Source organism: Aureobasidium pullulans (genome assembly GCF_000721785.1).
Source record: "Aureobasidium pullulans EXF-150 unplaced genomic scaffold scaffold_2, whole genome shotgun sequence".
NCBI classification, from domain to species: domain Eukaryota; kingdom Fungi; phylum Ascomycota; class Dothideomycetes; order Dothideales; family Saccotheciaceae; genus Aureobasidium; species Aureobasidium pullulans.
This window is the reverse complement of record NW_021941022.1, coordinates 698041-724502: the sequence shown is the minus strand read 5'-3', so window position 1 is coordinate 724502 and position 26462 is coordinate 698041. Positions and strand designations below refer to the sequence as shown.

General features: G+C 51.4%; 11 protein-coding genes across 11 annotated transcripts; 5 read left to right on the top strand and 6 right to left on the bottom strand.

Moving 5' to 3' along the window:
• Window positions 1-4825: 4825 nt before the first annotated feature.
• M438DRAFT_342042 (glutathione-dependent formaldehyde-activating enzyme) lies at window positions 4826-5610 on the bottom strand. The gene has a single exon (XM_029904653.1). It carries the CDS (start codon window positions 5422-5424, stop codon window positions 4843-4845), a length of 582 nt encoding a protein of 193 aa, XP_029764635.1. The 5' UTR covers window positions 5425-5610; the 3' UTR covers window positions 4826-4842.
• Window positions 5611-5776: 166 nt separating this feature from the next.
• M438DRAFT_310767 (uncharacterized protein) lies at window positions 5777-8414 on the bottom strand. The gene is made up of 8 exons (XM_029902438.1): window positions 8194-8414; window positions 8068-8145; window positions 7596-8017; window positions 7402-7543; window positions 7037-7343; window positions 6692-6988; window positions 6228-6626; window positions 5777-6168 (listed from the first exon to the last, which is right to left on the bottom strand). Exons 1-8 carry the CDS (start codon window positions 8406-8408, stop codon window positions 5839-5841), a joined length of 2190 nt encoding a protein of 729 aa, XP_029764634.1. The 5' UTR covers window positions 8409-8414; the 3' UTR covers window positions 5777-5838.
• A 19-nt stretch (window positions 8415-8433) lies between these two features.
• On the bottom strand, window positions 8434-9420 carry M438DRAFT_342040 (uncharacterized protein). The gene has a single exon (XM_029904652.1). The coding sequence runs from the start codon at window positions 9345-9347 to the stop codon at window positions 8763-8765; it is 585 nt and encodes a 194-aa protein (XP_029764633.1). The 5' UTR covers window positions 9348-9420; the 3' UTR covers window positions 8434-8762.
• A 125-nt stretch (window positions 9421-9545) lies between these two features.
• On the top strand, window positions 9546-11451 carry M438DRAFT_342039 (uncharacterized protein). The gene is made up of 2 exons (XM_029904651.1): window positions 9546-9697; window positions 9758-11451. Exons 1-2 carry the CDS (start codon window positions 9631-9633, stop codon window positions 11167-11169), a joined length of 1479 nt encoding a protein of 492 aa, XP_029764632.1. The 5' UTR covers window positions 9546-9630; the 3' UTR covers window positions 11170-11451.
• Window positions 11452-11722: 271 nt separating this feature from the next.
• On the bottom strand, window positions 11723-12421 carry M438DRAFT_351708 (uncharacterized protein; the record flags this gene model as incomplete). Its single annotated transcript, XM_029906740.1, has 1 exon — window positions 11723-12421. One exon carries the CDS (start codon window positions 12419-12421, stop codon window positions 11723-11725), a length of 699 nt encoding a protein of 232 aa, XP_029764631.1.
• A 1021-nt stretch (window positions 12422-13442) lies between these two features.
• On the top strand, window positions 13443-14836 carry M438DRAFT_310753 (isocitrate dehydrogenase subunit 1). The gene is made up of 4 exons (XM_029902437.1): window positions 13443-13506; window positions 13566-13629; window positions 13687-14672; window positions 14726-14836. The coding sequence occupies exons 1-4, from the start codon at window positions 13495-13497 to the stop codon at window positions 14804-14806; spliced, it is 1143 nt and encodes a 380-aa protein (XP_029764630.1). The 5' UTR covers window positions 13443-13494; the 3' UTR covers window positions 14807-14836.
• Window positions 14837-14956: 120 nt separating this feature from the next.
• On the bottom strand, window positions 14957-15902 carry M438DRAFT_402329 (DUF396-domain-containing protein; the record flags this gene model as incomplete). Its single annotated transcript, XM_029909588.1, has 2 exons — window positions 15441-15902; window positions 14957-15384 (listed from the first exon to the last, which is right to left on the bottom strand). Exons 1-2 carry the CDS (start codon window positions 15742-15744, stop codon window positions 14957-14959), a joined length of 732 nt encoding a protein of 243 aa, XP_029764629.1. The 5' UTR covers window positions 15745-15902.
• Window positions 15903-16262: 360 nt separating this feature from the next.
• On the top strand, window positions 16263-18957 carry M438DRAFT_371376 (uncharacterized protein; the record flags this gene model as incomplete). Its single annotated transcript, XM_029908255.1, has 2 exons — window positions 16263-16414; window positions 16473-18957. The coding sequence occupies 2 exons, from the start codon at window positions 16263-16265 to the stop codon at window positions 18955-18957; spliced, it is 2637 nt and encodes an 878-aa protein (XP_029764628.1).
• Window positions 18958-19063: 106 nt separating this feature from the next.
• On the top strand, window positions 19064-22096 carry M438DRAFT_84060 (uncharacterized protein). Its single transcript, XM_029910351.1, has 2 exons — window positions 19064-19759; window positions 19812-22096. The coding sequence occupies exons 1-2, from the start codon at window positions 19258-19260 to the stop codon at window positions 21959-21961; spliced, it is 2652 nt and encodes an 883-aa protein (XP_029764627.1). The 5' UTR covers window positions 19064-19257; the 3' UTR covers window positions 21962-22096.
• Window positions 22097-23087: 991 nt separating this feature from the next.
• On the top strand, window positions 23088-24440 carry M438DRAFT_351703 (ornithine decarboxylase-like protein; the record flags this gene model as incomplete). Its single annotated transcript, XM_029906739.1, has 1 exon — window positions 23088-24440. One exon carries the CDS (start codon window positions 23088-23090, stop codon window positions 24438-24440), a length of 1353 nt encoding a protein of 450 aa, XP_029764626.1.
• A 1324-nt stretch (window positions 24441-25764) lies between these two features.
• M438DRAFT_361777 (uncharacterized protein) lies at window positions 25765-26331 on the bottom strand (the record flags this gene model as incomplete). Its single annotated transcript, XM_029907532.1, has 2 exons — window positions 25956-26331; window positions 25765-25890 (listed from the first exon to the last, which is right to left on the bottom strand). Exons 1-2 carry the CDS (start codon window positions 26247-26249, stop codon window positions 25765-25767), a joined length of 420 nt encoding a protein of 139 aa, XP_029764625.1. The 5' UTR covers window positions 26250-26331.
• Between the last annotated feature and the right edge of the window lie 131 nt (window positions 26332-26462).

Below are 26462 nucleotides of genomic sequence, written 5' to 3'. Positions count from 1 at the left end.
ACCCTGGCACGACCGCTGTCTCTTCTTCTTCAGCCATCTTGAGCTCACTATCCTCCTCTGGAAGCTCGCGTGCAAGTGTTGTTTCTAGCTCGGTTTCCAGTCTGTCGTCCAGCATTTCCTCGGCAGCAGCAACGAGTTCTCTGTCTTCTGCTAGTAGCTCGCGTGCAAGCGTTATCTCTAGCGTTGCGTCGAGTCTGTCGTCCAGTCTATCATCCAGTCTTGTCTCGCCAGCCTCGTCAGCCGCAGCATCTTCAGCTGTGATGACCTCAGTCGGTGCTGCCTCGTCTGTTTCTTCGCCAAATGTGATCTCTTCCAGCCCACGATCCAGCGCTGCCGCCTCCAGCACCATCTCGAGCTCGGCAGTCACTACCACCGAAGTTGCACCTACGACCCAACCCACTTTGGAAGTCTCCAACGAGCCTCTGCCGACTTGTGGCGGTTCAAGTGTGAACTCGACTGATCAATGCGCTAGTGATTCAGGCACTGTCTACGCTGTTACTGGTGGCTACGCCTATGTTGGCGAGACATATGACACTTCGAGCGTAGTACTCGATGACGATGGCAACGAGGTTTCCAGACCGGCTCTGTCCAAGCGTGCTTACGCACCCACCCTTCGAGCTTGTCTTGCTTATTGCGATCGTACGACTGGCTGCGCGGGAACAAACTACTTCGCTAACAATGGTACATGTACCCTGTTCAGCAGGATCACTGGTGCCACTCCTGACCCCAACTCTTCCTCCGCCATCTTTGTCGCCACTCCTGAGGAGGCTGCATCGTCCAGTTCCCAGTACGAGGCTACTGCCACCCTGCCACCTTCAACTGCGTCTACGCTTGCCTCCATAACAGCTTCGCCGAGCACATCTTCCAGTCTTGCTCCTTCCTCGACCATCACAGGACCTTATTGGACGAGTACAGCTACACCGCTTTGTCCTGCTGCCGATGGGACATACTACACCGACTCTAACAACGCTCTCTATCAAATCAGATGTAATTCTGATTCAGAGGGTAATCTAATTGCGTCTGTTGGAACCAACAGCAGAGGCATTAGGGGATGTATGGAAGCTTGTGACAGTACCACTGGCTGTGTGGCTTTCAGCTATTCTGCAGACGACACCCGAACACAAGGCACCTGCTATCTCAGGTCAGCTCTGAACCGGGTCGTCAGTGGAGCTAGCGATAGCCTCAGCGTTGGTATCTTGGTCCGTGCCGCTTCTCCGTCTTCGAGCCCCTCCAGCAGCAGGTCGACCTCAAGCGAGATCTCGTCTGGACCAGCTGCTCAAAGTAGCAGCACAAGATCCTCCGCATCAGCAGCTCCAAGTCTGACGTCTTCGTCATCGTCCCGTTCAAGCAGCGTTTCGAGTCGTTCAAGTTCCAGTGTGGCTCCCGCGGTATCTCAGGCCACCTACTCTTGCCCTGCCAACGACCAGCAACGTGTCGTTGATAGTTACGGAGCCGTGTACCGTCTAGGCTGCGGAAACGATACTAACTCTGGTGGCACTTCCGCTGGAGCCCAGCCAGATTTCAACGCTTGCTTTGCCCTCTGCGATGCTCGTCAAGGTTGTGTTGCCTGGAGCTTCAACGCCCAGAAACGCTGTTTCCTGAAGCTTAATTTCGCAAACCCCCAATTCACTGTGGGAGATGTTGGAAATGTTGCTGCCATTAGAGAGGGTGTATCACCTGGGTTCAGTTCGATTAGCACGACAATGCTCAGTACTACTGGATCTGCTGCCGCGAGTTCGATCGTTGGCGGTTCCTCTTCGATCGCTGCGGCATCTTCTTCTACGTCTTCTCGGCCATCTTCAGCCTCAAGCTCATCCGCCAGCGCGTCAAGTTCTACCTCGCCGGGATCTTCTTCGATTGGATCAAGTGCCAGACAAAGCAGCACGACCCGATCTGATACTCGTATTCCTATCACGCCTTCACCTTACAGCACTTACAATCCCAGCGCCTCGAGCTCCGCCACTGCCACATACCTTACCAAAGAGGCTGCACCTCCTTCTTGCACACAACCTACATGCCCTGCAATCGACGATCAACTCTGTACCGATGCAGACGGCAAAGCATACGTGCACAAGTGTGACACTGCAGTCACAGGTGGTACTGTGATTGTTCCCAGCACTGGTGGCAACTCGAAACGTGATGCTGAGCTTCTCATGTTCGATGACATGATGATGACAATGTACTCGGAAGACGAAGCTGATATTGGCTTGAAGAAACGCCAGACCACCACACAGCAAGCGGCCTTCCAATCATGTCAATTGCAGTGCGACGACTTGAGCTACTGTCGAGCCATCGCTTACGATCTCAATACGAATAACTGTCAAATGTTTGCCCAAGTTTCTGGCACAGGTTACTCGCCTGGTGTCCTCTATGCACAGCGTGCTCCAGCCCGTGATGTGGTCAGTGGCCCTGTCACCTCGACTATCTACAGCACAGACATTACGACAGTGACTTCGTGTGCGCCAGGAGTCCAAAGTTGTCCGGCCAGCTCGACGGTTGTATCGACTTCACTCGTCCCTGTCAGCGTCACAGTCTCTAGTGCTGCTCCAACAGCAACGGTAGATTACAGAAGCTATTGTGGTGGATATTTCTCCGACTCGCAGACCCCGTCAAACAACTACAGTGTTGATTGCACCAGCGGTTACACCACCGCTAGTATCTCGACAGTCACTTCTGTCCGCAATTTGAACGTATGTGTCAACATCTGTAGCAGTACGGCCAATTGCTTGGGTGTTACTTATATTGAGAGTGGACCAAATGCCAGGACCTGCGGGCTTTCCAACGCGAACGATTTATCATCGACCACTCCGTTCCCTGCCGGCACTGTTGGATACCGAGCAACAAGACTTACGAGCCCTGGTGGACCTTTGACAATCACCAGATACAGCACTGATATCACGACGGTGACTTCATGCTCTTCAGGAGTGCAAAGTTGTCCTGCGAGCTCAACGGTCGTGTCAATCTCGTTGGTTCCCATCGGTGTCACTGTTGTCTCCAGCACTAGTACTGCAGCTTCATCATCTTCATCATCATCATCATCATCGTCTGTGCAGGTACCTGTAACGAGTACAATTTACAGCACTAGTCTGACGACTATCACTTCCTGCTCTCCTGGAACACCGAACTGCCCGGCAAGCTCGACGATAGTTTCCACTTCGCTCATCTCCATTGGAACGAGCATTGTGAGTATCAGCTCCCCTATCGTCGGTACACCGATCGCAACTTCTACTTCGACAACAAGTTCCTCGACTTCGTTGAGTAGTTCCAGTGGTGGTCGCTCAGGCACTGCATCTACTGTAAGCTCCAGCGCTGTGGGTGTTGTCACTTCAACGATCTACAGCACCGATATCACGACCATCACATCGTGCTCTCCCGGTGTCTTGAGTTGTCCGGCTAGCTCGACTGTGGTATCTACCTCGCTTGTTCCGATTAGTGTCACCGTCTCGACCGTCTTTACCGAATTCTCAACTTCTTGGTACACATCTTGGTCTGGTACTCCGTTCTCCACGGCCTCGTCGACGGCATACTCTTCAGGATTCTCGACCGCATTCTCGACTGCATTCTCCTCTGCTTACTCGTCTGCTTTCTCTTCTGCGTTCTCATCTGCTTATTCCTCCGCGTTCTCGAGTGATTTCTCCTCCGCATTTTCTACGGGCTTCTCGACGGCATTCTCGACTGGAGGATCAACTGCTTTCTCTACTGGTGGTTCTACCGCGTTCTCCACTGCAGTATCCAGTGGAGCATCATCTGCAGCTTCTTCCGCGGCATCCTCGGTGGCGTCAAGCGCTGCTTCTTCATTCGCCTCGAGCGCAGCTTCCTCGGCAGCGTCTTCGTATGCATCCAGTGCAGCATCCTCAATCGCTACTTCCGGCGGTACTTCTTATGCCTCTTCCACGGCAGCATCTGGTGTCGCTCCAACTTTAACACCAAGTGGCACCACTGATGGTCGCTCTGGCACCGCATCATCTCCGATATCAACATCAACGTCGACCTCGACATTCTACACTGGTCCTAGTAAGTTTCCTTCCACAACCAAATCCGAAACCACACTAACGTATGTTCTAGTAACAATCACCGTACGCCCCTCGACTTGCCCTGCCCTCAAGACCCTGACAACCACTGTCTTCACAACCGGCTACGTCAGCTCATGTGCACCCGATGTCGTCTGCAGCTCCAGCCGCACCCTCTAGAAATTGCCCAGTGCTTGGAATTTCCAGATTTTGATATTTATGGTCCTCATGCAAAGATGTTGGGAGTAGAAGTAGTAAATTGATAGCCCTTGTTTCAACTTTTTCTCTTTTGTTTTCGTTTTCTGGGGCTTTTTTTGATGGGTCATGAGGATAAAATGTAATCTGGATTATGTAGAGTATGAGAAATGATTTTTCCTTCCAGTTGTTGGTGTGATGTTTGGTGTTGGTGAGGACTTTGAGTGAGGTTGATGTTGAGCATATGCTGACTCTGGCTTTCCTTGCGGAGTGTGGTACTATTTATCAACATTCACGGTGTGATTGAGAATCTAGAGCGGGGCTGTTGAGAGCTTGAATCATTTGCTCTCTCACTGGACCCTTTCCAGATATTCAATGACATTGTGCCTTCCGATGTCTAGATTCTTGAGAGCATTTGGTGCTTGCGATAGCTGCGTACGTAGAGAAGCAAATTCCACATGCTTGATCTCAGCTCCTATCGTAACGTCTCAGTGTGAATTTGGTTACTCAAATGGAAGACTGGTTGATAGCTTATGTATTGCTCATCGACCAAAATTTATTTGTCTTCTTCCAAAATACATCCTACAGACCCAATTGTCTGCACTTTCAACATAGAACGTCTCAACCTCACTTAATTTCAAAGCTTCGAAGTCCTCAAAGTACCATTCTTCTTCGCCACAAAAGTGGCAATCGCATCCATCAAACCAGGACTCAACGCATCATAAGTCTCCAACCCTACGCCCTTCAACTGCCCCCTCACTCCCTCCATATCCTCAGGCGCCACAAGCCCCTGCTCAACCACACTGCTAACGAACGCCGCGAATTGGGGCTCCTGCCAGCCCTCCTCTCCACTCAACTCCACATGCACGAAATCCAATCCTTTAAACGCATGCTCGATTTCAATTCTTCCAAACATGTGGACGCCGCAGGATTTGCACGCGTGACGTTGGATGGGTGCGGAAGCATCGACGATGTGGAGTTTGGAGGCGTTGGCGGTGATGGAGAGGTTGGAGGTGGGGATTACGCCGACGATGGAGAAGATCGCCGAAGAGGGTTTCCAGCATTTGGAGCAGCCGCAGGCGTGGTTGTGGAGGACGTTTGAGGAGAGCGAGACGGTGACCTTTTCGGAAGGGCAGTGGCAGGAGAGGGTGCCGCCGGAGAAGGACTCGGAGCCTTTCTTCAATCCATTGTCGATGAGGGGGTGGAGCTTGAAAGACATGATCGACAATTGAGGTTGAAAGATGGGGTTGTCCTCTGTATTTTGTTTTGGGGATGAATTGAGGAAGGGAGAGGAGGAAAGGAAGCAGCGGATGAGACGCTCTTTACCTACTCTTGTCCATTGACCCGGAAGCGACTTCTCTAATTGTTCCTATGGATCTAGCACGCAATACAATACCCATATTACTGCCTTATCTGTGGTGGAAAGAGCTTCCAAGGGTTGCGTACCTATGTAGAGAGGTGGAGAAGGCGGGGGTTGCTTTGCGAAGGATGTGAGAGCTGCTCTCGGAAACAATAACCGAAAGAGGCATCGGAAAAGACCCCGATTGATTATGTTCATAACTTTCAATAATCTTCACAAAAGATTGTTGGATTTTGTGTATCCTAATGCATTTCTTGCATGTCTAATTATTTCTCATAGCATTGGATCGCAAGCAGCTCCAACACTATTCCATTCTGGGAACAATTGTTCTGGGAAGAGGTCACCCATGTCAACGAGTAGATCCCCACCGAGTCCATTCCACCAATCCGTTGGTATAAGTTCCTGGCTCACAGAACTGGCTTGAGCCGTGTGGATGTACTTTTCTAGCTGCTGAGAGAAGATCTTGGACAGAGTTGTGTACAGAGATGCTGCAGATGATTCTGGGAGCACTCGTGTGATAGATTCCATATGCATGGCCACAGCACGTACTTTGGCGGCTGCAGTCTCGATGACATCGGGTGGTAGGCATCCGCGGGTGGTAGCCTTGAGTATCAATTAGCTTAAATAATCTCTCCCGCAAATGAGCTGGTTAGGGTACTCACAAACAGAATCTCGCTGCAAGCATGGCATATCATGATGAACTGGTTATTGTGGGTGCCATACATGTGCCTTAGCAAGACTGGGTCAGAAAGCACCAGGTCCAAAGACCTGCAGGCAACTTCTACCGTCTGTCGGAAGATCCTACATGGGTTGGCCATAGTCTCCACAGCGTTAATACCGACAAGATCTCTCAGGGCGTTGGCGTTGAACACCAGGATACTGTGGTCCACAAAGGAGGCGAGTATGGGCAAGTACTCTGCAGACGGTGATATATCTGACGCATTGTTAGATAGGCATCGTTTTGCACGAAGAGCCTCGAGAGCTTCGAAACCTCGCGATTGCCAGTTCGCTATCGAGTCTCTGGTTTTGTTCATATTCTCTCTTTCCTCAAGGTATTGCATCTGCGACAGGGTACATTAGCTTCGAGGTCTAGACAAACAATTAGCGCTGGTTCGTTCTAACTCACAAGAAGAACACGCATCTCCACAACTCCACTGATGATACGATCGAAGGGACATGCTAAAGGTTTCTGCCACCACTCAGAGATGGTTTCTGAGACTTCCGTTCTACCAACGTTCATGACACGTCCAGTGACGATGCCGAAGCTCTTTTCTGCAAAGAAGGCAGCAAGCCAGGTCCGCTCAAAGTTCCTTCGAAATCTTTCCTTGAAATCTGAGCTCGCCGTAGCAGAGGTGTACGATTCGACTAGATCATCTATTGGCTTTGCTCTGTTGAGTCCCAGCTCTCTGGCTAGCAAAATAGCCTTTGGCTCATGTCAGCGTGCTATATTGTAGAAATTCGGGTCTCTTACATGACTTAGGTGTAACCAATACGGATCATCTTTTTGCTTCTCGTACGCAGGTGACCAATACTCCATGGTGAAGATAGCCTGAATGGTCTCTACCGATTTTACTGATGCTGCTATCGACCATTTAATGTTACTCTCTGCCAATGCGAAGAGAGCAGGATACAATAATCGGTCTCTGGGCTGATCGGATATTGCACAACCCAGTGCGCAGATAGCAGAGAACAAAGTGAAAGACATCGGTCGAACATTATCCGGTGTATGGAGGATAGGATCCAACAGACACACTAGAGGGTTTCTTATCCTGAAGAATCTAGCGAATGTTGTCAGCCGTGTACTTTCAGTATAACAACGGTAGTGACCGAGCTTACAACTCAAAGTATCTCTCTGCATCTGCATCGTCGATAAGGCGAGAAGAAAGTGGGTCACAGGTCAAGGAGCTGACCCTCAGAACAGAGCTCGAGGACTGTGATGCCAGCACCTGCCAGTCTTTCTGGAAAGATACATTTGGCTCTGAAAAGACATCAAATTAGTATTGGATGGTGGTCTGAAGCTGTTAACGTACTAAAGTATTTGATCAATCGTGCTGTGGAGTCTGAAGAGAGCCATCCACCACCAGTGGTGCTCGACGAAGGCTCATTAGATGACATAATCGCCGGGCTTGGATCTCGAATCTGAAGAGATGCAAGCCTCTCGGTTTCTACTGCGTCGGCGAGAATATGTAAGGGTGATACCAGAGAGCTTCGAGAATCAGTATTCGCCTGATTGAATTCGGCTTGTTGGCCATTCAAATCAATAGCGGTATATGTCCCAGACGCTGCTCCAGTCTCTGTGGAATCATCTTCTGATATTCGTGCGGTGGGTGTGTCCGGAGAAAGCTGAGGAGGTTGCGAGGCTCGGGAAGAGGCTAAAATGGCTGCAATGACTTGATCCCCTACAGGACTCTCATTGATACGCTGCAGAAGTTTCTCAACCGTATCCGGTTTACTGATTGCGTAAGTCAAAGTGATGAGTATTTATACACGAACTTGACTTACTTGACACTCCCTTGTTTTCGGCCTCTGTTCGAGACCGAAGGATATTCGCATATTCGTTGCTGCGAAGTGCATCGCATACTGTAAGAAGATTAGAAGACGTGGTTTTACTAGAGATATCAATACTACCATGGACTTTTGCGATCACATTTTTGTCTCGACGAACGACAGTTGAAACATGCTGTGCGATGCAACTGATGGCGTTCGGCCGCTATCGATCCGATAGAGCGGCTTATCTGCTGTGGAGGCTGCAATAGTTGGTGTTCAGTCATTTTCTGTGATGATAGAGTTTCATGATCTGATGGTTGCGTTGGAAGTTGATGAACATTTTGAGCAGTCACCATTCATCGTGATTAGCAAGAATGTTTAGCGCTAATGGGAACAGCAGGTACGATTCAGAGTTCTTAGGGCTTCTATGTTGAGAACATCTCGCTGGTTGGGAACACATGGCTCAAGACCGAGTTTAGCTGATGAAACTTGGTCCTCTCAAACCAACAATTAGATGTATCTGATCAATTGTATTCTCATCAAGCCCAAGGTAGCGTCTCTTTTTGATTCAATTTTCCCCCAGGCCAAAAGGTTGCAGATCGAACGCATGAATCTCGCATATAATACAGTCTCGTGACCTCTGAGTAGTATGCTAGTCGTACAAGATAGTCCTTCAATATGTCCAAACTCCAGAGCTGCGGCAAAACAGTCTACTTCTTCCCAATCTCAGACTTGACTTCAGCCTCGACTTGTTGCTCCTTGTGCTTGCCCCAAGTCCAGACGTCCCAGATCTGGTCCATGATGATATCGCTCAGACCTTTACCCTCAGCAAGAGCCTTCTGGTCCTCCTCTGCTCTGCGTGCTCTCCAGCCCTCGGGCTTCTCGTTTCCGTAGTATACCTGCTCGAGGATATTTTGCTTGTTTTCCTGAGCGGCCTGAACACCTGAGTTGTCGCCAGCAGCTCTTGCCTCTCTTTGCAGCTTCAATTGACGCTGAAATTCGCGAGCCTTGTCGGTGGGTAGTGATGTGTCGCCCTTGGGTCGCATTTCCTCAGCCTTGCTGCCGCCAATAACTTTCCAAATGCTTTGGCCTTGTGATTCGCGGTATAGGTAGTTTGCTGAGTAGCCAGTCATGCCGATCAGGGAGATTGTGTAGAAGTCTAGTTTGCGCGGTGGTAGGGCAGCGAGGGCTGGGCAGACGACGAGAGCTGCAATGGCGGCGCGGTGGAGAGTGACCTTGTAGCGCTCCGTCTCGTCCACTGTGGGCTGTCGCGTGGGTTCTTGAGGGTGCGACATGTTGTATTGCTTGTTTGTGTGATCGTGTACTTCGTGAGAGATGTGCTGGTATAGTTGGCAATTGGAATGAGATGGTGGTAGAAATTTGGAGGGCCAGAAATTCCATGATCCATCTCGGTCTCGATGACGCGCTTTCACCCGTCACCCGTCACCCGTCACCCGGTCTTCGAGTCCGCGTGCGACCTGCTCCAGACCAACATTTCGTCCTCTCCTCTCAATCCCCTTTCGGTGACAACCATTCTATCCACCTTTTGAATCTCTGTATAGACAGTAGAGAGCAAACATGCCTACCAAAAGTTTGCTACTGGTCTTTATCCACGGCTTCAAAGGAGGAGACCACACTTTCGATGGTACAGTAAACAATCACCCCCGCTACTAGTCATGAACATATAACTCAACAAACATGGTAGGCTTTCCCGATCACTTCAGAACTCTCGTGCAAAATGCCCTGCCAAAGATCAACGTATTGTCCATCGTATACCCAAAATTCGAGACTCAAGGCGATCTATACGAATGCGTGACCAAGTTCCACGGATGGTTACTCGACAAATGCATCGATCTGGAGGTCGCAAACAATACTCCATCCCCTACTGTCGATCCTTCGGTCAGAGTTGTGCTTGTTGGTCATTCAATGGGTGGTATCGTAGCTGCAGAGACATTACTCAGTATCGCTCGCGATCAACCAGTACCTTCAAGCCGAACTTTCTCGTCAACCCAAGACGACTCGGGAGTTGGCAACAAGACAACATCAAACCCTACATCTAAGAACAACAGCACTGTCAGTCTGGAAGTCCCCGAGTCTCAGGCTACTAGATCCTCATCCGCACCTCCTCAAGAGAAGCCGCCAATTCCATCTCAGGACACCGACCCAACTCAGGCTCCAGAGTTCTTATTCCCTTACATCCAGGCTGTCCTAGCTTTCGATACTCCCTACCTAGGGATTCACCCCGGCGTCGTAGCCCACGGCGCAGAAACCCACTACAACAACGCCTCAGCCGCCTACAGCGCCTACAACCAAGCTTCCCAATTTTTCGGTCTCGGCAACTCCTCCAAAACACCGGCTCCTCCTACTAGAGTTCCCGCAGGCGCTCTTCCAGCCCCTGAAGCCGGTGCTTGGGGCAAATGGGGCAAGTACGCAATGTTTGCCGGTGGTGCAGCAGCTCTAGCGGCAGCAGGTGGCGCAGTATGGCAAAACCGCGACCACATCTCCAAAGGCTGGGCATGGGCAGGCGGCCACCTCGAATTCGTCGGCTGCCTAGCCCGCGGCGCCGATCTAACAAAACGAGTGGAAAGCGTAGCCCAACTCAGCTCCTCCCACAAAATCGCCTTTGCCGATTTCTACACCTGTCTGGACCAACAAAAGCTGGGCAAAACGTACTATTCGGAGCAGATTTTGGGAGAGGAAAGAACCTTTTGTGTAGTGCCGAAGGAGGCGAAAGAACAACGAGGTGAATCACCGCTTAAAAAGCGAAAGACTACCAATAATGTTGTGGATAAGAAGCTGAAGTCTAAAGGAACCTGGGTCAAATGCATCAACGAAAAGGCGAATTCGGAAATCGCTGCTCACGTCGCCATGTTTACGCCAAAAGATAATCCCGATTATTACGCCATGGCCGACAGAGCGAAAGTTGTTTTGGTAAAGGCGGTGGATAAGGAGTGGTATGAGAGGTCTGAGCCTACACCTGAAGCGACTCCAGAGCCCGGGACTGACGCTGAGGCCGAGAAAGCTGAGGGTGAGAAGGCCGAGGTCGAGGTTGAGGTCGAGGTCGAAGAAGAGAAGCAGGAGCAGGAGCACTCGAGTGCTGAAGCTACAGAGACTTGATGTTTCATTGGGACGGTGGACTCTTGCATTCGTCATATAGATACCCTTTATTGAATATTCACACAACGACTGACTAGTCTTGGCCGACTTGTCTTGACATAAAGTCTATAGATCAAGGTCAAGAGAAACATGATGAACATGGCACAATGGGATTTACCGAAGAATGTCACAAGCGACCAGAAACATGGTTTAAAGTTCTGATTTGTACCACAAGAAGAAGTCAACATAAGTGCGCAAGAACGAAGAATGGTATAGAGCGCGGATGAGTGACTGAAACAAAAAGGTTGAATACAAGAATGTTTGCAAGTGCAGAAAAGATGATGTGCAGTAAAAGCCAGGCCTCTGTGATCCGAAGAACATTCGAGCTGACTGGCAATAGAAGGAGTAGAGTAGCAATAGTATATCCGAGGCCTGTAAGTGTAAGAAATGAGGCTCCGAATCGCGTTGTTGTGGTGTGCTAAGCAGCAAGTGATATTCAAACGGTCAACGGTTGGCTGTCATCAGAAGATGCGGAAGCCAGGGATTGATGAGTGTGAACTTCTCGTTGGCGAATTTAGGCCTTGACTTCAGCAGTCTCGGTCTCGGTGGGCTCAACGACGGCCTCGGTGGTAGTGGCCTCGGGCTCGCGGCGGTAGACCTGGCCAGGGGCGTCACCCCAGCCGTTCCAGATGCCAGGGTGGTACTTCTTACCCCAGGAGGAGAAAGCAGGGTCGGCCTCGGCCTCACGGCGGTAGACCTGTCCGGGAGCATCACCCCATCCGTTCCAGATACCAGGGTGGTATTTTTTGCCCCACGAAGAGAAGGCAGGGTCAGCCTCTGCCTCGCGGCGGTAGACTTGACCAGGAGCGTCACCCCAGCCGTTCCAGATACCAGGGTGGTACTTCTTTCCCCAAGATGAGAAAGCAGGGTCGGCCTCGGCCTCACGGCGGTAGACCTGTCCGGGAGCATCACCCCATCCGTTCCAGATACCAGGGTGGTACTTCTTACCCCACGAAGAGAAAGCAGGATCAGCTTCTGCCTCACGACGGTAGACTTGACCAGGAGCATCGCCCCAGCCGTTCCACATGCCGGGCTTGTACTTCTTGCCCCAGGAGCTGAATGCTGGATCGGCCTCACGGCGGTAGACCTGGCCAGGTGCGTCACCCCAACCGTTCCACATACCGGGCTTGTACTTCTTGCCCCACGAGGAGAACGCGGGTTCGGGAGCAGCAGCGGGCTCTGCGGTAGGCGCGGCGGTGGCGACGGCGGCCATGGTGGCCAATGCGATAGCGGTGACCTTCATGATTGTTTTTTGAGTTGTTTGTGATGGGAGGGAGAGTCGGAAATGAGTGACTTGTTGGTTGGTGGTGGTGACATGAGAAGGGTAGAGAAGTGTTATATATACTTATTGAAGGTGTTGGGAGACAGAAGTGTGTATCAATAAGATGCAATAAAGAAAATACAACACCTTGGCCTCTCGAATGGCAGGATAAATTCCCCATTGGTTTATTGCGCCTCGTGGCAATACGATTGACAATAAGGTCATCAAAGGAAACATCTTAACAAATCGATATGAGCAAGTAGACGATACGAATACCTCGGGATAAGATCGAATTATGGAAACAAGGTGTGGGACTCGAGCCAAAGAACATTCATCCCATACCGAGCAGATGCTTGTCATCGATCAAGGGCTGAGAAGAATCATCAAAAGCTTGACATGCTTATTTCAAATCGCTTTGTAGGCAGTGAATGGAGACCAGTGCATGGCGAGAACGTGGCTTCGGAAGAGTGTCGAATCCAGGTGTCAATAGGCAGAGTTACCAGTTTGGGTGCTCAATAAGATGTGAAAGTGAGATGTCTCATCAACGCCTTCGTCTCTTGTAAGATGAGCATCGTCATTTTGAATCCGAAGGAAGCTTCTCGAGTACGCTGCAATGGTTTCGGGAGTCTTGACATGATTGCTGGTCAAGAGCCGAGTTCGAACAGGTGTATGTTGATAGGGGTTCGACGAAATCTTTCAATCGTGATAAATCATCTTGAGTTACCACGTTATCACCATCCGATTGCGGCGTCTCTTAAGACTGCTCGCAGAATTGTAATCCACGGTTGTTGGTAGATGGAAACATGGATGTTCTCGGTAGAAGGATCGGTAGTGGACAAGGAAGGAGTCGGGAGCGCAAAGCTCTTTCCCGTGTGGAGCGGGCACCGACCGGGTGCCAAGCAAGACCTGCCTCCGCCTTGGTGGATTCGAGTTGTGATTTCGACGCTCTGTATTATTGCCAACCTCACTGCCACGGTCGCTCTCTATCCTCACACCCTATCCCTCTCCGCTCCGCACCAGTCGCCATGCTCTCCAAGGTACGCCGCTTCCACCAAATCTGTCTCCTGGGCACACAGACTCTGACCCTGCCCCCCAGACTCTCCTTCGCGGCGCAAAGCCTGCATCCAGATGCCTTGCCGGCCCCTCGGTCGCTTCGCGCTGTCAGTACTAGGACCCCAATGGCCATCGATGAAACAATTACTGAACTATACCCACAGCCATGGCCACCACTGTCGGTCAGGACATCTTCAGACCCACCAAGTTCGGCGGCAAGTACACCGTCACCCTGATCCCCGGTGATGGTATCGGTGCCGAAGTCTCCGAGTCAGTCAAGCAGATCTTCAAGGCCGACAACGTCCCCGTCGAGTGGGAGCAGGTCGATGTCACCGGTATCGAGACTGGCGACAAGCACTCCGAGGAGCTGTTCAGAGAGTCCATCGCCTCGCTCAAGCGCAACAAGCTCGGTCTCAAGGGTATCCTCCACACCCCCGTCGAGCGTTCCGGTCACCAGTCTTTCAACGTCGCTCTTCGTCAGGAGCTCGACATCTACGCCTCGATTGTCCTGATCAAGAACATCCCCGGCTACGAGACCCGCCACAAGAACGTCGACTTCTGCATCATCCGTGAGAACACCGAGGGAGAGTACTCTGGTCTCGAGCACCAGTCGGTCGAGGGCGTCGTTGAGTCGCTCAAGATCATCACCCGCGCAAAGTCGGAGCGCATCGCCAAGTTCGCCTTTGCTTTCGCCCTCGCCAACAACCGCAAGAAGGTCACCTGCATCCACAAGGCCAACATCATGAAGCTGGCCGACGGTTTGTTCCGCAACACCATCAAGAAGGTCGGCGAGGAGTACCCTACCATCGAGACCAACGACATGATTGTCGACAACGCCTCCATGCAGTGCGTCTCTAGACCTCAGCAGTTCGACGTTATGGTTATGCCCAACCTGTACGGAGGTATTCTCTCCAACATTGGTGCTGGTCTCGTGGGTGGTCCCGGTATTGTTCCCGGATGCAACATGGGCCGTGACGTCGCCGTCTTCGAGCCTGGCTGCAGACACGTTGGTCTCGACATCAAGGGCAAGGACCAAGCCAACCCTACTGCTCTCATCCTTTCTGGAAGCATGCTCCTGAGACACATTGGTCTTGACGACCACGCCAACAGAATCTCCAAGGCCGTTTACGATGTCATCGCTGAGGGGTATGTCTATGTTCACTTCACTTGTATCGACTGCAAAACTGACAGCCACACAGCAAGACCCGCACCCGTGACATGGGCGGTAACTCGACCACCCAGGAGTTCACAAGAGCCATTCTTGGCGCCATGGAGAAGCAGTAAATGCATTACCTATGGACAAAATAGTGGTCGCGAGGCCAGGGCGGGTGTGTTGTATAGCGTGTATACCTCTCAAACAATTCTTATTTTGATTCATGAATTCGTACCCCTGAAACTAATCTTGACTTTTTCAAACCCTGCTTGATGCATTTCTTAGAAAGGCCTTGTTCGCTCGCCTCTCCAGAAGCCCATGAGCTCTCCTGTTTCGCCAATCCATTCACGAACGCCCATCACAGCGGCTTTGGCCATGCCAGCATTGGTTCCGGATCTTGATCTACGAGCACCGGGTGCAGAGGCGTAGGCAGTCGCGGCGTTGTCGGGTTCCTTTCCAGCAGAAATGAAACTGCTGCCAGCGCCAGTGGCATATTCACTGCCCATACTCGGCAGAACATTCTCGCCGGCAGACAACGAGACGAATAGGGCGAAAGGCACAAGCCAGACCTGAAGTCCGAAAAAGGCAGCAACTTCACTGAAGCTTGGAACAGATTCGTTGGGAGCGTAGTAGTTGTAGTGTCTTGGAGGTGATGAAGGTGGGGCGGAGAAGTGGCGGAACCAAAGCCAATGGTTTAGCAAGACAAGTGCTGTTGGCGGGTCGCGTTAGCCAGAGCAAGCGAAGGGAGAGATGATGCACACGTACCACACGACAGCAAGAAGATGGGGTCGGTGAGCTTGACAATAGGAAAGCGTCGCAAGTTTTGGTGATAGACACCATGGCTGCCAATTGCAAGAGCGGAGAGACCGAGCGGAAACTTGTCGAACAGGGCCAATAACACTTGAATGGCGACGACCAGGTATATCAGGCGTGTCAATAGCTTTTTGGCCAGGACGGTATGCTCCTCGACCAGTTCCGAGAGGTAGTAAAGTCCAGATGCGATTGCAAGTGTCAAGAAGGAAAAGCCAAGGGCAAGGCCCAGGTATCCGACCAGAGGTAATATCCACATGGTCGCAATGTCTTGAGTCGGATGAAAGGCTTTTGTTATTGTAGGATCCCAATGGACATGTTGCTGTTCCGCAGATGATATGTGCCAAGTGTCAGGTCTCGAAGACGCGGGGAGACCTTTTGGGATCTGCAGCGCTGCAGATGGCAGGAACAATGCAGGGTCGGCGTTTGCAAAAGTCCGTGATGCTTCGTGTGACCGAAACAGAAGGTGCAACAAGTAGTCGAGTTTAGAAAGAGCAAAGGCTGTTATCGTCTACGTTCCTTCTCGCTCTGCCCCTTTCCTTCTTTCCCTTTCTTCTGATGAACCTTCATCTTCTCCGAACAGTCCGCTCTCAGGCCGTCAGATCTGTGATTCCTAGACGTGCTCTTGCTTCAGGGTCTCGCTCCCACTTCTTCACTACCACCACTAACTCGACCCCCGCCACCCCTCTCCACCAACGCCCCTCGTCTCTCCGCCCAAACTCAAACTCTCGACTCGCCAGATCCCGTATTCAAGCTCGACACTGCTCACACAGAAGGATGTGTCGCCGCGATGCTGATGCCATGGGTGCCAACCTCGACATTGCCAAAGGTCGTGAGGTCCTGCCCAAGAACGTCAAGCCTCTCCACTACCACCTGACCCTGGAGCCCAACCTCGAGACCTTCGAATATGAAGGCAAGGTCGTCATTGAGTCCGTTCGACCCAGATCTCGCCTCTGCCGCATACTCAAATCGCTAACCTGCACGCAGTCTCGATGTTGTCGAGGACACCACCTCCATCTCGCTGAACACAATCGACATTGACATCAAGTCCACCGAGGTCCACTCTGGCTCGAAGCTCATCGCCTCATCGCCTAAGCTCACCTACGATGAGAACACTCAAACTACCACCGTCTCGTTCCCCGACACCATCCCCGCCGGCCACAAGGCTACTCTTACACAGACCTTCAAGGGTACCCTCAACGCCAACATGGCTGGTTTCTACCGTTCGAGCTACAAGGGCGAGGACGGTAGCGACAAGTACATCGCCACTACTCAGATGGAACCTACCGATGCTCGCAGAGCTTTCCCCTGTTTCGATGAGCCTGCCCTCAAGGCCGAGTTCACCATCACCCTGATCGCCGACAAGAAGTTGACTTGCTTGAGCAACATGGACGTCGCCAACGAGAAGGATGTTCACGATGGAAAGAAGGCTGTTACGTTCAACAAGAGTCCCTTGATGTCAACCTACCTTCTGGCTTTCATTGTCGGTGAGCTCAACATGATCGAGACCGACGCCTTCAGACTTCCTGTCCGTGTATTCGCAACTCCTGACAAGGATATCGAGCATGGTCGATTCTCTCTGGAACTCGCTGCCAAGACCCTCGAATTCTACGAGACCAAGTTCAACAGCAAGTTCCCTCTCCCAAAGATGGACATGGTAGCTATTCCAGACTTCAGCGCTGGCGCCATGGAGAACTGGGGTCTGGTCACATACCGTGTCGTTGACCTCTTGTTTGACGAGAAGACCAGCGGTGCCTCTACCAAGCAAAGAGTTGCCGAGGTTGTGCAGCACGAGCTTGCTCACCAGTGGTTCGGCAATCTTGTTACAATGGACTTCTGGGATGGTCTTTGGTTGAACGAGGGTTTCGCTACATGGATGTCTTGGTACTCTTGCAACGAGTTTTACCCTGAGTGGAAGGTGTGGCAGGGCTATGTCACCGACAACCTTCAAAGTGCTCTGGCTTTGGACTCTTTGAGAAGCTCTCACCCTATCGAGGTCCCTGTCAAGCGTGCAGACGAGATCAACCAGATCTTCGATGCCATCTCATACTCCAAGGGATCTTGTGTCCTTCGTATGGTTTCCAAGTACCTTGGTGAGGAGACTTTCATGGAGGGTGTCAGACGCTACCTTAAAAAGCACGCCTTTGGAAACACCCAGACAAACGACCTCTGGGCTGCTTTGGCTGATGCCAGTGGAAAGGATGTTGAGAAGATTATGGACATCTGGACCAAGAACGTTGGTTTCCCTGTTGTCAGCGTGACTGAAGATGCTGAGAACAACTCGGTCCACGTCAAGCAAAACAGATTCCTGCGTACCGCAGATGTTAAGCCCGAGGAGGATCAGGTCCTCTACCCTGTGTTCCTTGGCCTCCGCTCAAAGGACGGTGTCGATGAGGAACTCACACTTGACGGCCGTGAGAGAAGCTTCAAGGTCAAGGATCTTGACTTTTATAAGATCAACGCCGACCACTCTGGTATCTACAGAACTTCATACTCGCCTGAGCGTCTTCAGAAGCTCGGAGAGGCTGCCAAGAAGGGTCTTCTCACTGTTGAGGACAGAGCTGGTATGATTGCCGATGCTGGTGCTCTTGCCGCATCTGGCTACCAGAAGACATCCGGTGTCCTTTCTCTGCTCCAGGGCTTCGACACTGAGCCCGAATTCGTTGTTTGGGACGAGCTTACTGCTCGTATCGCCTCGGTACGTGCAGCTTGGGTCTTCCAGGACGACAAGGTCAAGGACGCACTCAAGGCCTTCCAGCGTGACTTGGTTAGCAAGAAGTCGCACGAGCTTGGCTGGGATTTCAAGGAGAGCGACGGTCACATTGAGCAGCAGTTCAAGTCACTCTTGTTCAGCAGCGCAGCGCTCGCTGGCGATGAGACGACCAAGGCGGCTGCACTCGAGATGTTCGAGAAGTTCAAGAACGGAGACAGATCTGCAATCCACCCTAACTTGCGTGCCGGTGTGTACGCTGTTGCCCTTCAAAATGGAGGCGAGGCCGAGTATGATGCCATCTTGAACGAGTACAGAACTGCCAAGGTCGCCGATGAACGTAACACAGCGCTGCGCTCCATCGGACGTGCCAGACAGCCCGAGCTCATCAAGCGTACTCTCGCCATGGCATTGAGCAAGGAGGTCAAGGATCAAGACATCTACCTCCCTCTCGGTGGACTGCGTTCGCACAAGGAAGGTATTCTGGCCTTGTGGGACTGGGTCAAGGTGAACTGGGACACTATCTACAAGAAGCTTCCTCCCGGTCTCAGCATGCTCGGCAGTGTCGTCAGCCTGTGCACAAGCAGCTTCACAAGCGAGAAGCAGATCCAGGAGATCGATGCTTTCTTCAAGGAGCGCAGCACCAAGGGCTTCGACCAAAGTTTGGCACAGAGCTTCGATGCTATTAGAGCCAAGGAGGGATGGTTGAAGAGAGACGCCGACGATGTAGAGGCATGGCTCAAGGCCAAGAAGTACCTGTGAGCAATCCGGGACTTGACGAATATGTAAAATAAATGCACGGTAGACATGTGATATTAGGGATACTACAATGACTATCTTTCCACTTCTAAAGCATCTATCGATTGGCCGTTGTGATGATGGTCGATAATGAATATTCACATGAAAAGGATTCGGGAACGGAGATGCCAAGTGTGAAGCATACGTCACGTCCGGGACAAGCTATTCGTGTCCTTCGATGCCAAACGGTGAGGTAGACATTCTTGAGTAATCCTAAGCAGTGGACAGGTGTTGGTCGTAAGATGATCCGACAAGCACAACAGAATGCCCACCGCCGGCGATGATCGAGAGCGCTCACCACACCCCTATGCCAGACGCGGCCGCCGCGTAAAGTCGGAAGAAAGTAGTGGTTACGATGCACGCCAGACACCAACGACTCTCTCGAGCGAGAGCGGCACAGAGGCCGATGATGAGCGACCGACGCAATACCTGAAAGCCCTGCCTCCACCTTCGATACGGCCTGCGAAAGGACTTCGACAGCTTGGAGACGATGGGACAGAGGGCTCGCCGACCCCCCTGCTTACGCCCTCGCAGCTGGACAGTCAAAGCCGCCGCTTGTCTGAAGGGTACTTTGATCACAAGCTGTCCCAAACAGCAGCACAACAGGCCGAAGAGGATGAGTTGCTGGTTGCGCGACGGCTGTTCGAAAAGAGAAGGAGGGCTGAGCACATTCGTCGCATATCCGAGGGCGCCTTGCTCGCAGCTATCGGACTGATCATAATCCTCGCTCCTGCTGTGACATCTGCTCTCTGGAATTGGCATCGAGGTACGTTCAACAGTCATATGTGTATGATCCAGGCCCTGATGCTTTGCAGTAGAACTTTTCTCCCAATTGGCCATTGTCGTTCTCCTGATTTCCGTATACCCCCTGAGGATCGTGATATTCTCTCCTTCCGACGATATCAGCCGTCCCAGATGGCGCCGCTTTCGCGTTCCCGCCTCCTTCGACCCTGCTTCGATCCTGTATCCTACCTTTGTCCCCGTCCTAATCGCCCTTTCTCTGCTACCGCAATACCCCGCTCTGCTACTACCGAATCTGATCTTGGGTCTGGCATCTCTTCCACCACGTCTCTTCCCTCCTCTTTCTCGCCTCAAGGACATCAACACACTACACTGGATTGTCTCCATCACTCCACTAATCTTCTCTGAGAACACCGGACTGCCCTCGCAAGCATTTCCTCCCTCGCCATACAAGCTCAAGGCTAGCCAACCTCCCTTCTTGCAGCCGGAGCTTTTGACTTTGTTATATCCTTTACATCAGGCTCTTCTACCGCCACTACATTACCTGACCACAACTAGTCTTCTGGCTGCTGAGAAGCACCTTTTGTCTGCAGGTTTGATCAACCTTCTGCTATTCGCCAATTCTCCTCAGTCTGCTATTCTACGCGCACTACTATGGATAGGAGGCGTGTGGCTCCTCGTTCTGTGTACTCACGTCGCACGTTGGAATGTAGCTCTTGCACGCGTGCCTCGCTGGAGATTCCGGCGTTTTGGATCGAAGTCTGGCCATTCGTCTCACGCTTACAAGAGAGGTCCGCTTGCGGTAGTGACCAAGTGGATATACCCTTTCAAACGCTATCAGAACGATGACAGTGACAGCGACGAGGATGTTTTGATTCAAAAGGTCCAATCTCAAGATCAAAAGAAGCCTAAACTTGGTCTCAATACCAGCATCCAGCACCACGACATATACGAGCCAAAGTCTGCTGTCGAAGCAAATCCAGATTCTCACCGAGATTCTGTTGTGGATGCGAACGACTTCTCTAGGAAGAGAAGGCATACTATCGCTAGTATGGACGTTCCGTCATCACTTCTCAGTAACACCACCGGCGCAGCCGCCCAAAAGAGACATCGTCGGCTTCGGGATTGGCATCTGAATCTGACCCCTGAAGGTGCATTTATGTATAAGTGGGCGTATGCGATCTACATCTTCACAGCTATCGCCTTCGTCATCTTGGTACCTGTTCGAAGGACCATCTCTGATGCTGCGCTCAACTCTGCAGAACCCATCATCTGGGCTTTTGAATACCTATTCTCGGATATTCCGATACTCTTCGATGCTTTATCTTCTACGGTTGGCCGTATTGCCTACAAGGATGAGATTTTGCAAAATCTCTCACTCCAGGGCTCCTCAGTTCCCGGCATAAGAGCTGCGGTGGGTGCCGCCAACACACGACTGCTCATTGTTGCATATTGGGCGGCTGTGCTTTGCGTCGGCTTGGTCACAGTCTTGCGCTTGACGCCCTTTATCGAAGTGGACACTAGACGCAAGGTATTCCACGCAGTCATGGTTACCATGCTTTTACCCTCCATCTTTGTGGATCCCTGCTTCTGCTCATTAGCTCTGGGAATTGTTCTCGCAATTTTCCTGATCCTTGAAATTATCAGAGCAGGCCAAGTTCCTCCGCTGGGTATTGCCATCGGAAGATTTGTAGCGCCTTATGTCGACGGACGTGACTTGCGTGGTCCCATGGTTGTCAGTCATGTCTTCCTCCTCATCGGCTGCGCTATTCCGCTATGGCTTTCGCTCGCCGGCATTGGCAGAACGAAAACTGGCCGCTGGCCCGGCTGGGAAACAGAAAACGAGACTAGAGAAGTCGCAATGGTGGCAGGAGTCATTTGCGTGGGCATGGGCGATGCGGCAGCCAGTCTAATAGGCAGACGCTACGGTCGCTGCAAATGGCCTTGGATCGGCGGTAAGAGTCTCGAGGGCAGTGGTGCGTTTGCCGTCGCCGTGACCATTGGCCTGCTCTTCGCCAAAGCATGGGTCAGATTTGGAGGTTGGCCTGAAGTGTCTTTTCACGATTCCATCTTGCCTCTGGACGTTGGATTCTGGGGCTTAGAGGTGACCAAGATGTTTATCTGTGGCTGTGGAGCTTCATTTATGGAAGCGGTCCTCACAGGAGCGAACGACAATGTTGTTGTTCCTGTTGCTTTATGGCTGTTGGTCAAAAGTCTCGGTGTATAGACAATGGTGGAGATATCTAGAAATTAATGATCTTTCTTCTTAGATTATGTTTCCAATAAATGGCACACAACAAGTCCTATATTTTTAAGCCACCAAAGAAGTGTTCATTAGACAGCGGTAGACAAAGTGGACCGGAGACAGACAGTGTTGAGTTTTATCAAGTAATATTTTTCACCGTCTTTTCAAAGTACCAAGAGAATTGATTGGAGAAAATGCATGTGAAGATACTCAGGAAAATAGAGTGGGTTTTTGGGCGTCGCGAAGATGGATTCAGCAGCATCCAAATCCCGATGATCGAGGGGCATCGAGAATAGAGGGGCACATCGAAGACAAAAAAGTGACATGCCGGCTGAGCACGGCTAGCTTCCTTGCAACGACTTCTGGAGAAGCTGATCGAAAGTAAACAGTGGAGAGGAAAGAGAGAAAAAGGCAGATGAAAATGCCGCTGCAGAGCTGAGGAAAGGAGCAGAGGGAAAAGGCAGAGACGGCTCGAGGGATGATGATCGATGTGTTCTGCAGCGGAGAAAGCGCATGGTCGTCGAAGGTCTCGAAGCGAATAAGCAGTCGGTCGTCGATGACCCGGTCAGAAAGTCGGCAGCATGACGATGTGCACGGTACTTTTCCTGGGGGCGTTGAGCGCTTTTTGAGGTGGGAGAGCCAACACCCAAGCCTCAGTCTACGCACACACGGACCTGAGCCTTTTCTTCTCTCACACTCCCTCCCTCTTCCTTCCCACCACATCGCCCCTCGACTTCTCGAACCGTCACACGCAGCTCACGCGTTCTATTCATCCTACCACGCCCAACAGCGTCGTCGAATGAATTAGGAGGCTCGTGAGGGATTTTCGTCATCTCTTCTTGTGGCTCCACTAAGCGAACTTGAACGTCTGCTTTTCAGTCTGCACCAGACGCCCCTCTTAGATTCGCCAGAATCCCAGCTGCCGCATAGGACTATCTCTGGGGTTCTTCCTCTCCAGGAGGAAGACTCGTGGGGGCCTAGCCGACAATCCAGTCTAGGTTTCGCGCCATTCAAGCCGCCATAAGACGTTTTGGATCTGACTGCACCACAAACTACTACTTGTAACATACTCGACCGCGAGTCTTTGGCACCCAACCAGTGTATGGTTATGGCACCTTCGGCTATTGCAACGACCCCTGAGGACTATGCATCTCTATCGTCCTTGAAAGCAAACTACACCCCCCGTCTCGAAGAAAGCCACAATGGAAAGGCTCTATCCAAGGCCATGATCGGCCGTGCTCTGCAGCAGCGTGTGCAGGGCATCGACGAAGATACTTGCGAGCCCGGCGAAGAGGACGCTTTCTTCGTCGCCGACATGGGCGACATCTACCGCCAGCACCTGCGCTGGAAGAAGCACCTCAACCGCGTCAAGCCCCACTACGCCGTCAAATGCAATCCCGACCCTCAGGTCCTGCGCCTGCTGGCTGCAATGGGCACCGGTTTTGATTGCGCCTCCAAGGCTGAGATTGATATGGTCCTCCGCCTCGGTGTCGACCCCTCTCGCATCATCTACGCCCAGCCCTGCAAGACCAAGTCTTACGTCCGCTACGCTTCCAAGCAAGGCGTGCGCCAGATGACTTTTGACAACTCCGACGAGCTTTACAAGATCAAGGAACTCTTCCCCGACGCCGAACTATACCTCCGCATCCTTACCGATGACTCGGCCAGTCTTTGCCGTCTGAGTCTCAAGTTTGGCGCCTCGCTCGACGACACGGGTGATCTTCTTGCTCTCGCCAGAAAGCTCGATCTCAACGTCGTTGGTGTCGCTTTCCACGTCGGCTCAGGCGCTTCCGACCCAGCAGCCTTCCTGAAGGCCGTCCGCGATGCTCGCTTCGTCTTCGATCAGGCCAATGCCCTTGGTTACGACCTCAAGACCCTGGACGTGGGCGGCGGTTTCGTCAGCGAGACTTTCGACGACATGGCCGCTGTTCTCTCAGTCGCCCTGGACGAATACTTCCCTCCCAGCGTGCGCGTCATCGGCGAGCCCGGTCGCTACTACGTTTCCTCCGCCTTCACCATCGCCTGCAACGTTATTGCCCGCCGCTCGGTCGAAGACAAGGCTCTTGGAGTAAACAGCTACATGCTCTACCTCAACGACGGCGTGTACGGCAACTTCAGCTCCATCATGTTCGACCACCAACACCCCATCCCGCGCGTCCTCAAGGCCCAGAACGATACCCTGGCTACCTACAACAACCACTCTGATGCAGTTGCCGCTTATGACGCTGCCACCAAGCTGCCTTTGGAATACTCCATCTGGGGCCCTACTTGCGATGGCATTGATTGCATCTCTGAGTCCTGGACTTGTGCTCAAACTCTTGATGTGGGCGATTGGCTGTACTTTGAGGATATGGGCGCATACACCAAGTGCAGTGCTACCAAGTTCAATGGGTTCAGCGACACTCACCACACTGTTTACATCTCCAGCGAGCCCGGCGCTTCTGCTTTGCTTGGATACTAGGAATGAGAATTAAGAAAGGAAGGAAGGAAGATTGCTCAAAAAGTGTTTATTGATTTTGTTATTGTCTTTTGCTTTTGAGTTTCGAGTACCTGTGTTCGATGCGAGTATTAATAACGTATATGAATTTGCTGCTTCTATCGCTTAACCTTGACTTCCCCTTTGGTATTCGTGAACGTCTCACATGTACATTTGGTCTGTTGGACATCATATTCTCGCCTCTCAATGATGCGTAATCTCAATGTCATCCCAGACCACCATACTCGGATCTTGATATCGCATTGCTTTTTATCCAACAAGCCAAATGAATTGAATGCCTCCCTTGCGAGACCTTAATTATTCATGCCGATCTAACAACATGGTCACCTAGAGAATGATTCACAGAAGCAGAAGACGAATGTGCTTTCCTCCGCGCATCATCGAGCTTCGTGACGAGTAAATGATAATTCGCGACCACGAGACTTGGATATACATCTATCAGGCTACAATGTATTCACATATCATTATGATGATACAATCATCCGATATTCATGCTTGCTAACATAATTACTTGCGGTATAGCGGGTTGTGTTCGATGTTTGATGCTTAGAGCAGGGTGACATGGGTGACCAAATCGACATCAACACATCGAGACGTGCCCAACAGTTGTATGCCATTCTAGACCCTGGAGGTGTTCAATGCCATGGACATCACAAAGGCTTGGTGAGTGGGTATTGCAGTGCTTATCATTGTTTCCCGAGCTGTGCACTTGTGTCCGGTTTGATCGACGGGTGAAGTGGTTGTCTGATACTGAAAGTAACACCGATGAATTAAAGTTTGATTTGCATAGTAGGTCTCGAAAGGGTGGATTGGCGTTTGGTTCATGATCGTCCGTCGCTGGACTTTCTGCGGTTCGATCCTTAGCTAGTGAGCCGATAGGTATCGGGCCGCAGATGTCCACAGACGTTGAACAATTGCATGGTCGAGGGAGGAAGCATGGTTCAAGTCAACGAGTCTGGTTTGTGTGACAGAAATGCCATCGTCCCCAATGGACAAATGGCCGAGATTTGGATGTGTATGGTTATGATAACAGAAACGCTCATGCTTTGAATTTCATCGAGTCGAGATATAATTGATACAACAGATGCAGACGTCTGCGTGCTGACAACCAACGGGTATTTCGTGGATTTTCTTGTTCCTTGCGCTGTGGCCATCCCTATTCAATCAGGGAGATACAAAAATGCTAAACATTCCATCTTTGCTGTTTTTCGTTGCAAAAACCATCATCATGCCGGGGGATCCTTCGGTTCATACACTCAAGGGCGGGGAAAGAGATGTGACGAATAATCTATTTGCCCTTCTCGGTGCCGTAGTGAGCCTTGTTCCAGGCCTTGTCGAAAGGACCGGGCTCGCCGGGACGTTGGGAGATCTGGTGCTCCTGGAAGTGTTCGCTGCGAATGCCTGAGGCGTTGTCCTTTTGTAAGCCAATTGTCAGTCTGACAGGAAATCTTGTGGGGAATATAAACCTTTGGGGTCTACCTGGTTCTCTGTTGTGTTCTCTGCGTTTCCGCGAGGGGTTGCGGCGCCAGGGGTGTGGACATCTGAGCCACCACCTGCTGACCAGCGGGCTCCGATGTTCTTTGTGCCTTGGGTCTCGAAGGGGTTGCTAATTGAGTATTGAGTTAGTGGGTGCTTGATTGATGCCGATATGATTGGAACGATGTATTTGATGAGAGATGCAACGCAGTGACAACTGCGCAAGGTATGTGATCGCTCCACAGAGCACAGGGAGTGATTCCTAGAGAGATGGGAAGAGACAAGAGAAGAGCGCATACGAGGTCTTTGATCCAGGAGTAGGGACGAAGGCAGCACCAACGAGGACACCACCAAGGATGAGGAGGTTACGAGGGCGGCTCCAGAAAGACATGTTGTATTATGTGGATATGCGGTTGTGATTAGGTGAGGTCGAGAGCTTGTTTGTGGGGTGAAATGTCAATTGAAAGGGTTCAAAAGTTCAGGTTGACGATGTGGAAGTTTCGAAAAAGA

Bases quoted from the DNA above. Each gene is read 5' to 3' on its own strand.
- M438DRAFT_342042 (XM_029904653.1), bottom strand. From the start codon at position 5,424: ATGTCTTTCAAGCTCCACCCCCTCATCGACAATGGATTGAAGAAAGGC.
- M438DRAFT_310767 (XM_029902438.1), bottom strand. From the start codon at position 8,408: ATGGTGACTGCTCAAAATGTTCATCAACTTCCAACGCAACCATCAGAT. The intron at 8,146-8,193 runs GTAGTATTGATA...ATCTTCTTACAG, and splicing joins TGTGATCGCAAAAGTCCATG to TATGCGATGCACTTCGCAGC. The intron at 6,627-6,691 runs GTGAGTTAGAAC...ACCCTGTCGCAG, and splicing joins TGGAGATGCGTGTTCTTCTT to ATGCAATACCTTGAGGAAAG.
- M438DRAFT_342040 (XM_029904652.1), bottom strand. From the start codon at position 9,347: ATGTCGCACCCTCAAGAACCCACGCGACAGCCCACAGTGGACGAGACG.
- M438DRAFT_342039 (XM_029904651.1), top strand. From the start codon at position 9,631: ATGCCTACCAAAAGTTTGCTACTGGTCTTTATCCACGGCTTCAAAGGA. The intron at 9,698-9,757 runs GTACAGTAAACA...CAAACATGGTAG, and splicing joins AGGAGACCACACTTTCGATG to GCTTTCCCGATCACTTCAGA.
- M438DRAFT_310753 (XM_029902437.1), top strand. The intron at 13,630-13,686 runs GTCAGTACTAGG...CTATACCCACAG, and splicing joins CCCCTCGGTCGCTTCGCGCT to CCATGGCCACCACTGTCGGT. The intron at 14,673-14,725 runs GTCTATGTTCAC...CCACACAGCAAG, and splicing joins ATGTCATCGCTGAGGGGTAT to ACCCGCACCCGTGACATGGG.
- M438DRAFT_84060 (XM_029910351.1), top strand. From the start codon at position 19,258: ATGCCCACCGCCGGCGATGATCGAGAGCGCTCACCACACCCCTATGCC. The intron at 19,760-19,811 runs GTACGTTCAACA...GCTTTGCAGTAG, and splicing joins TCTCTGGAATTGGCATCGAG to AACTTTTCTCCCAATTGGCC.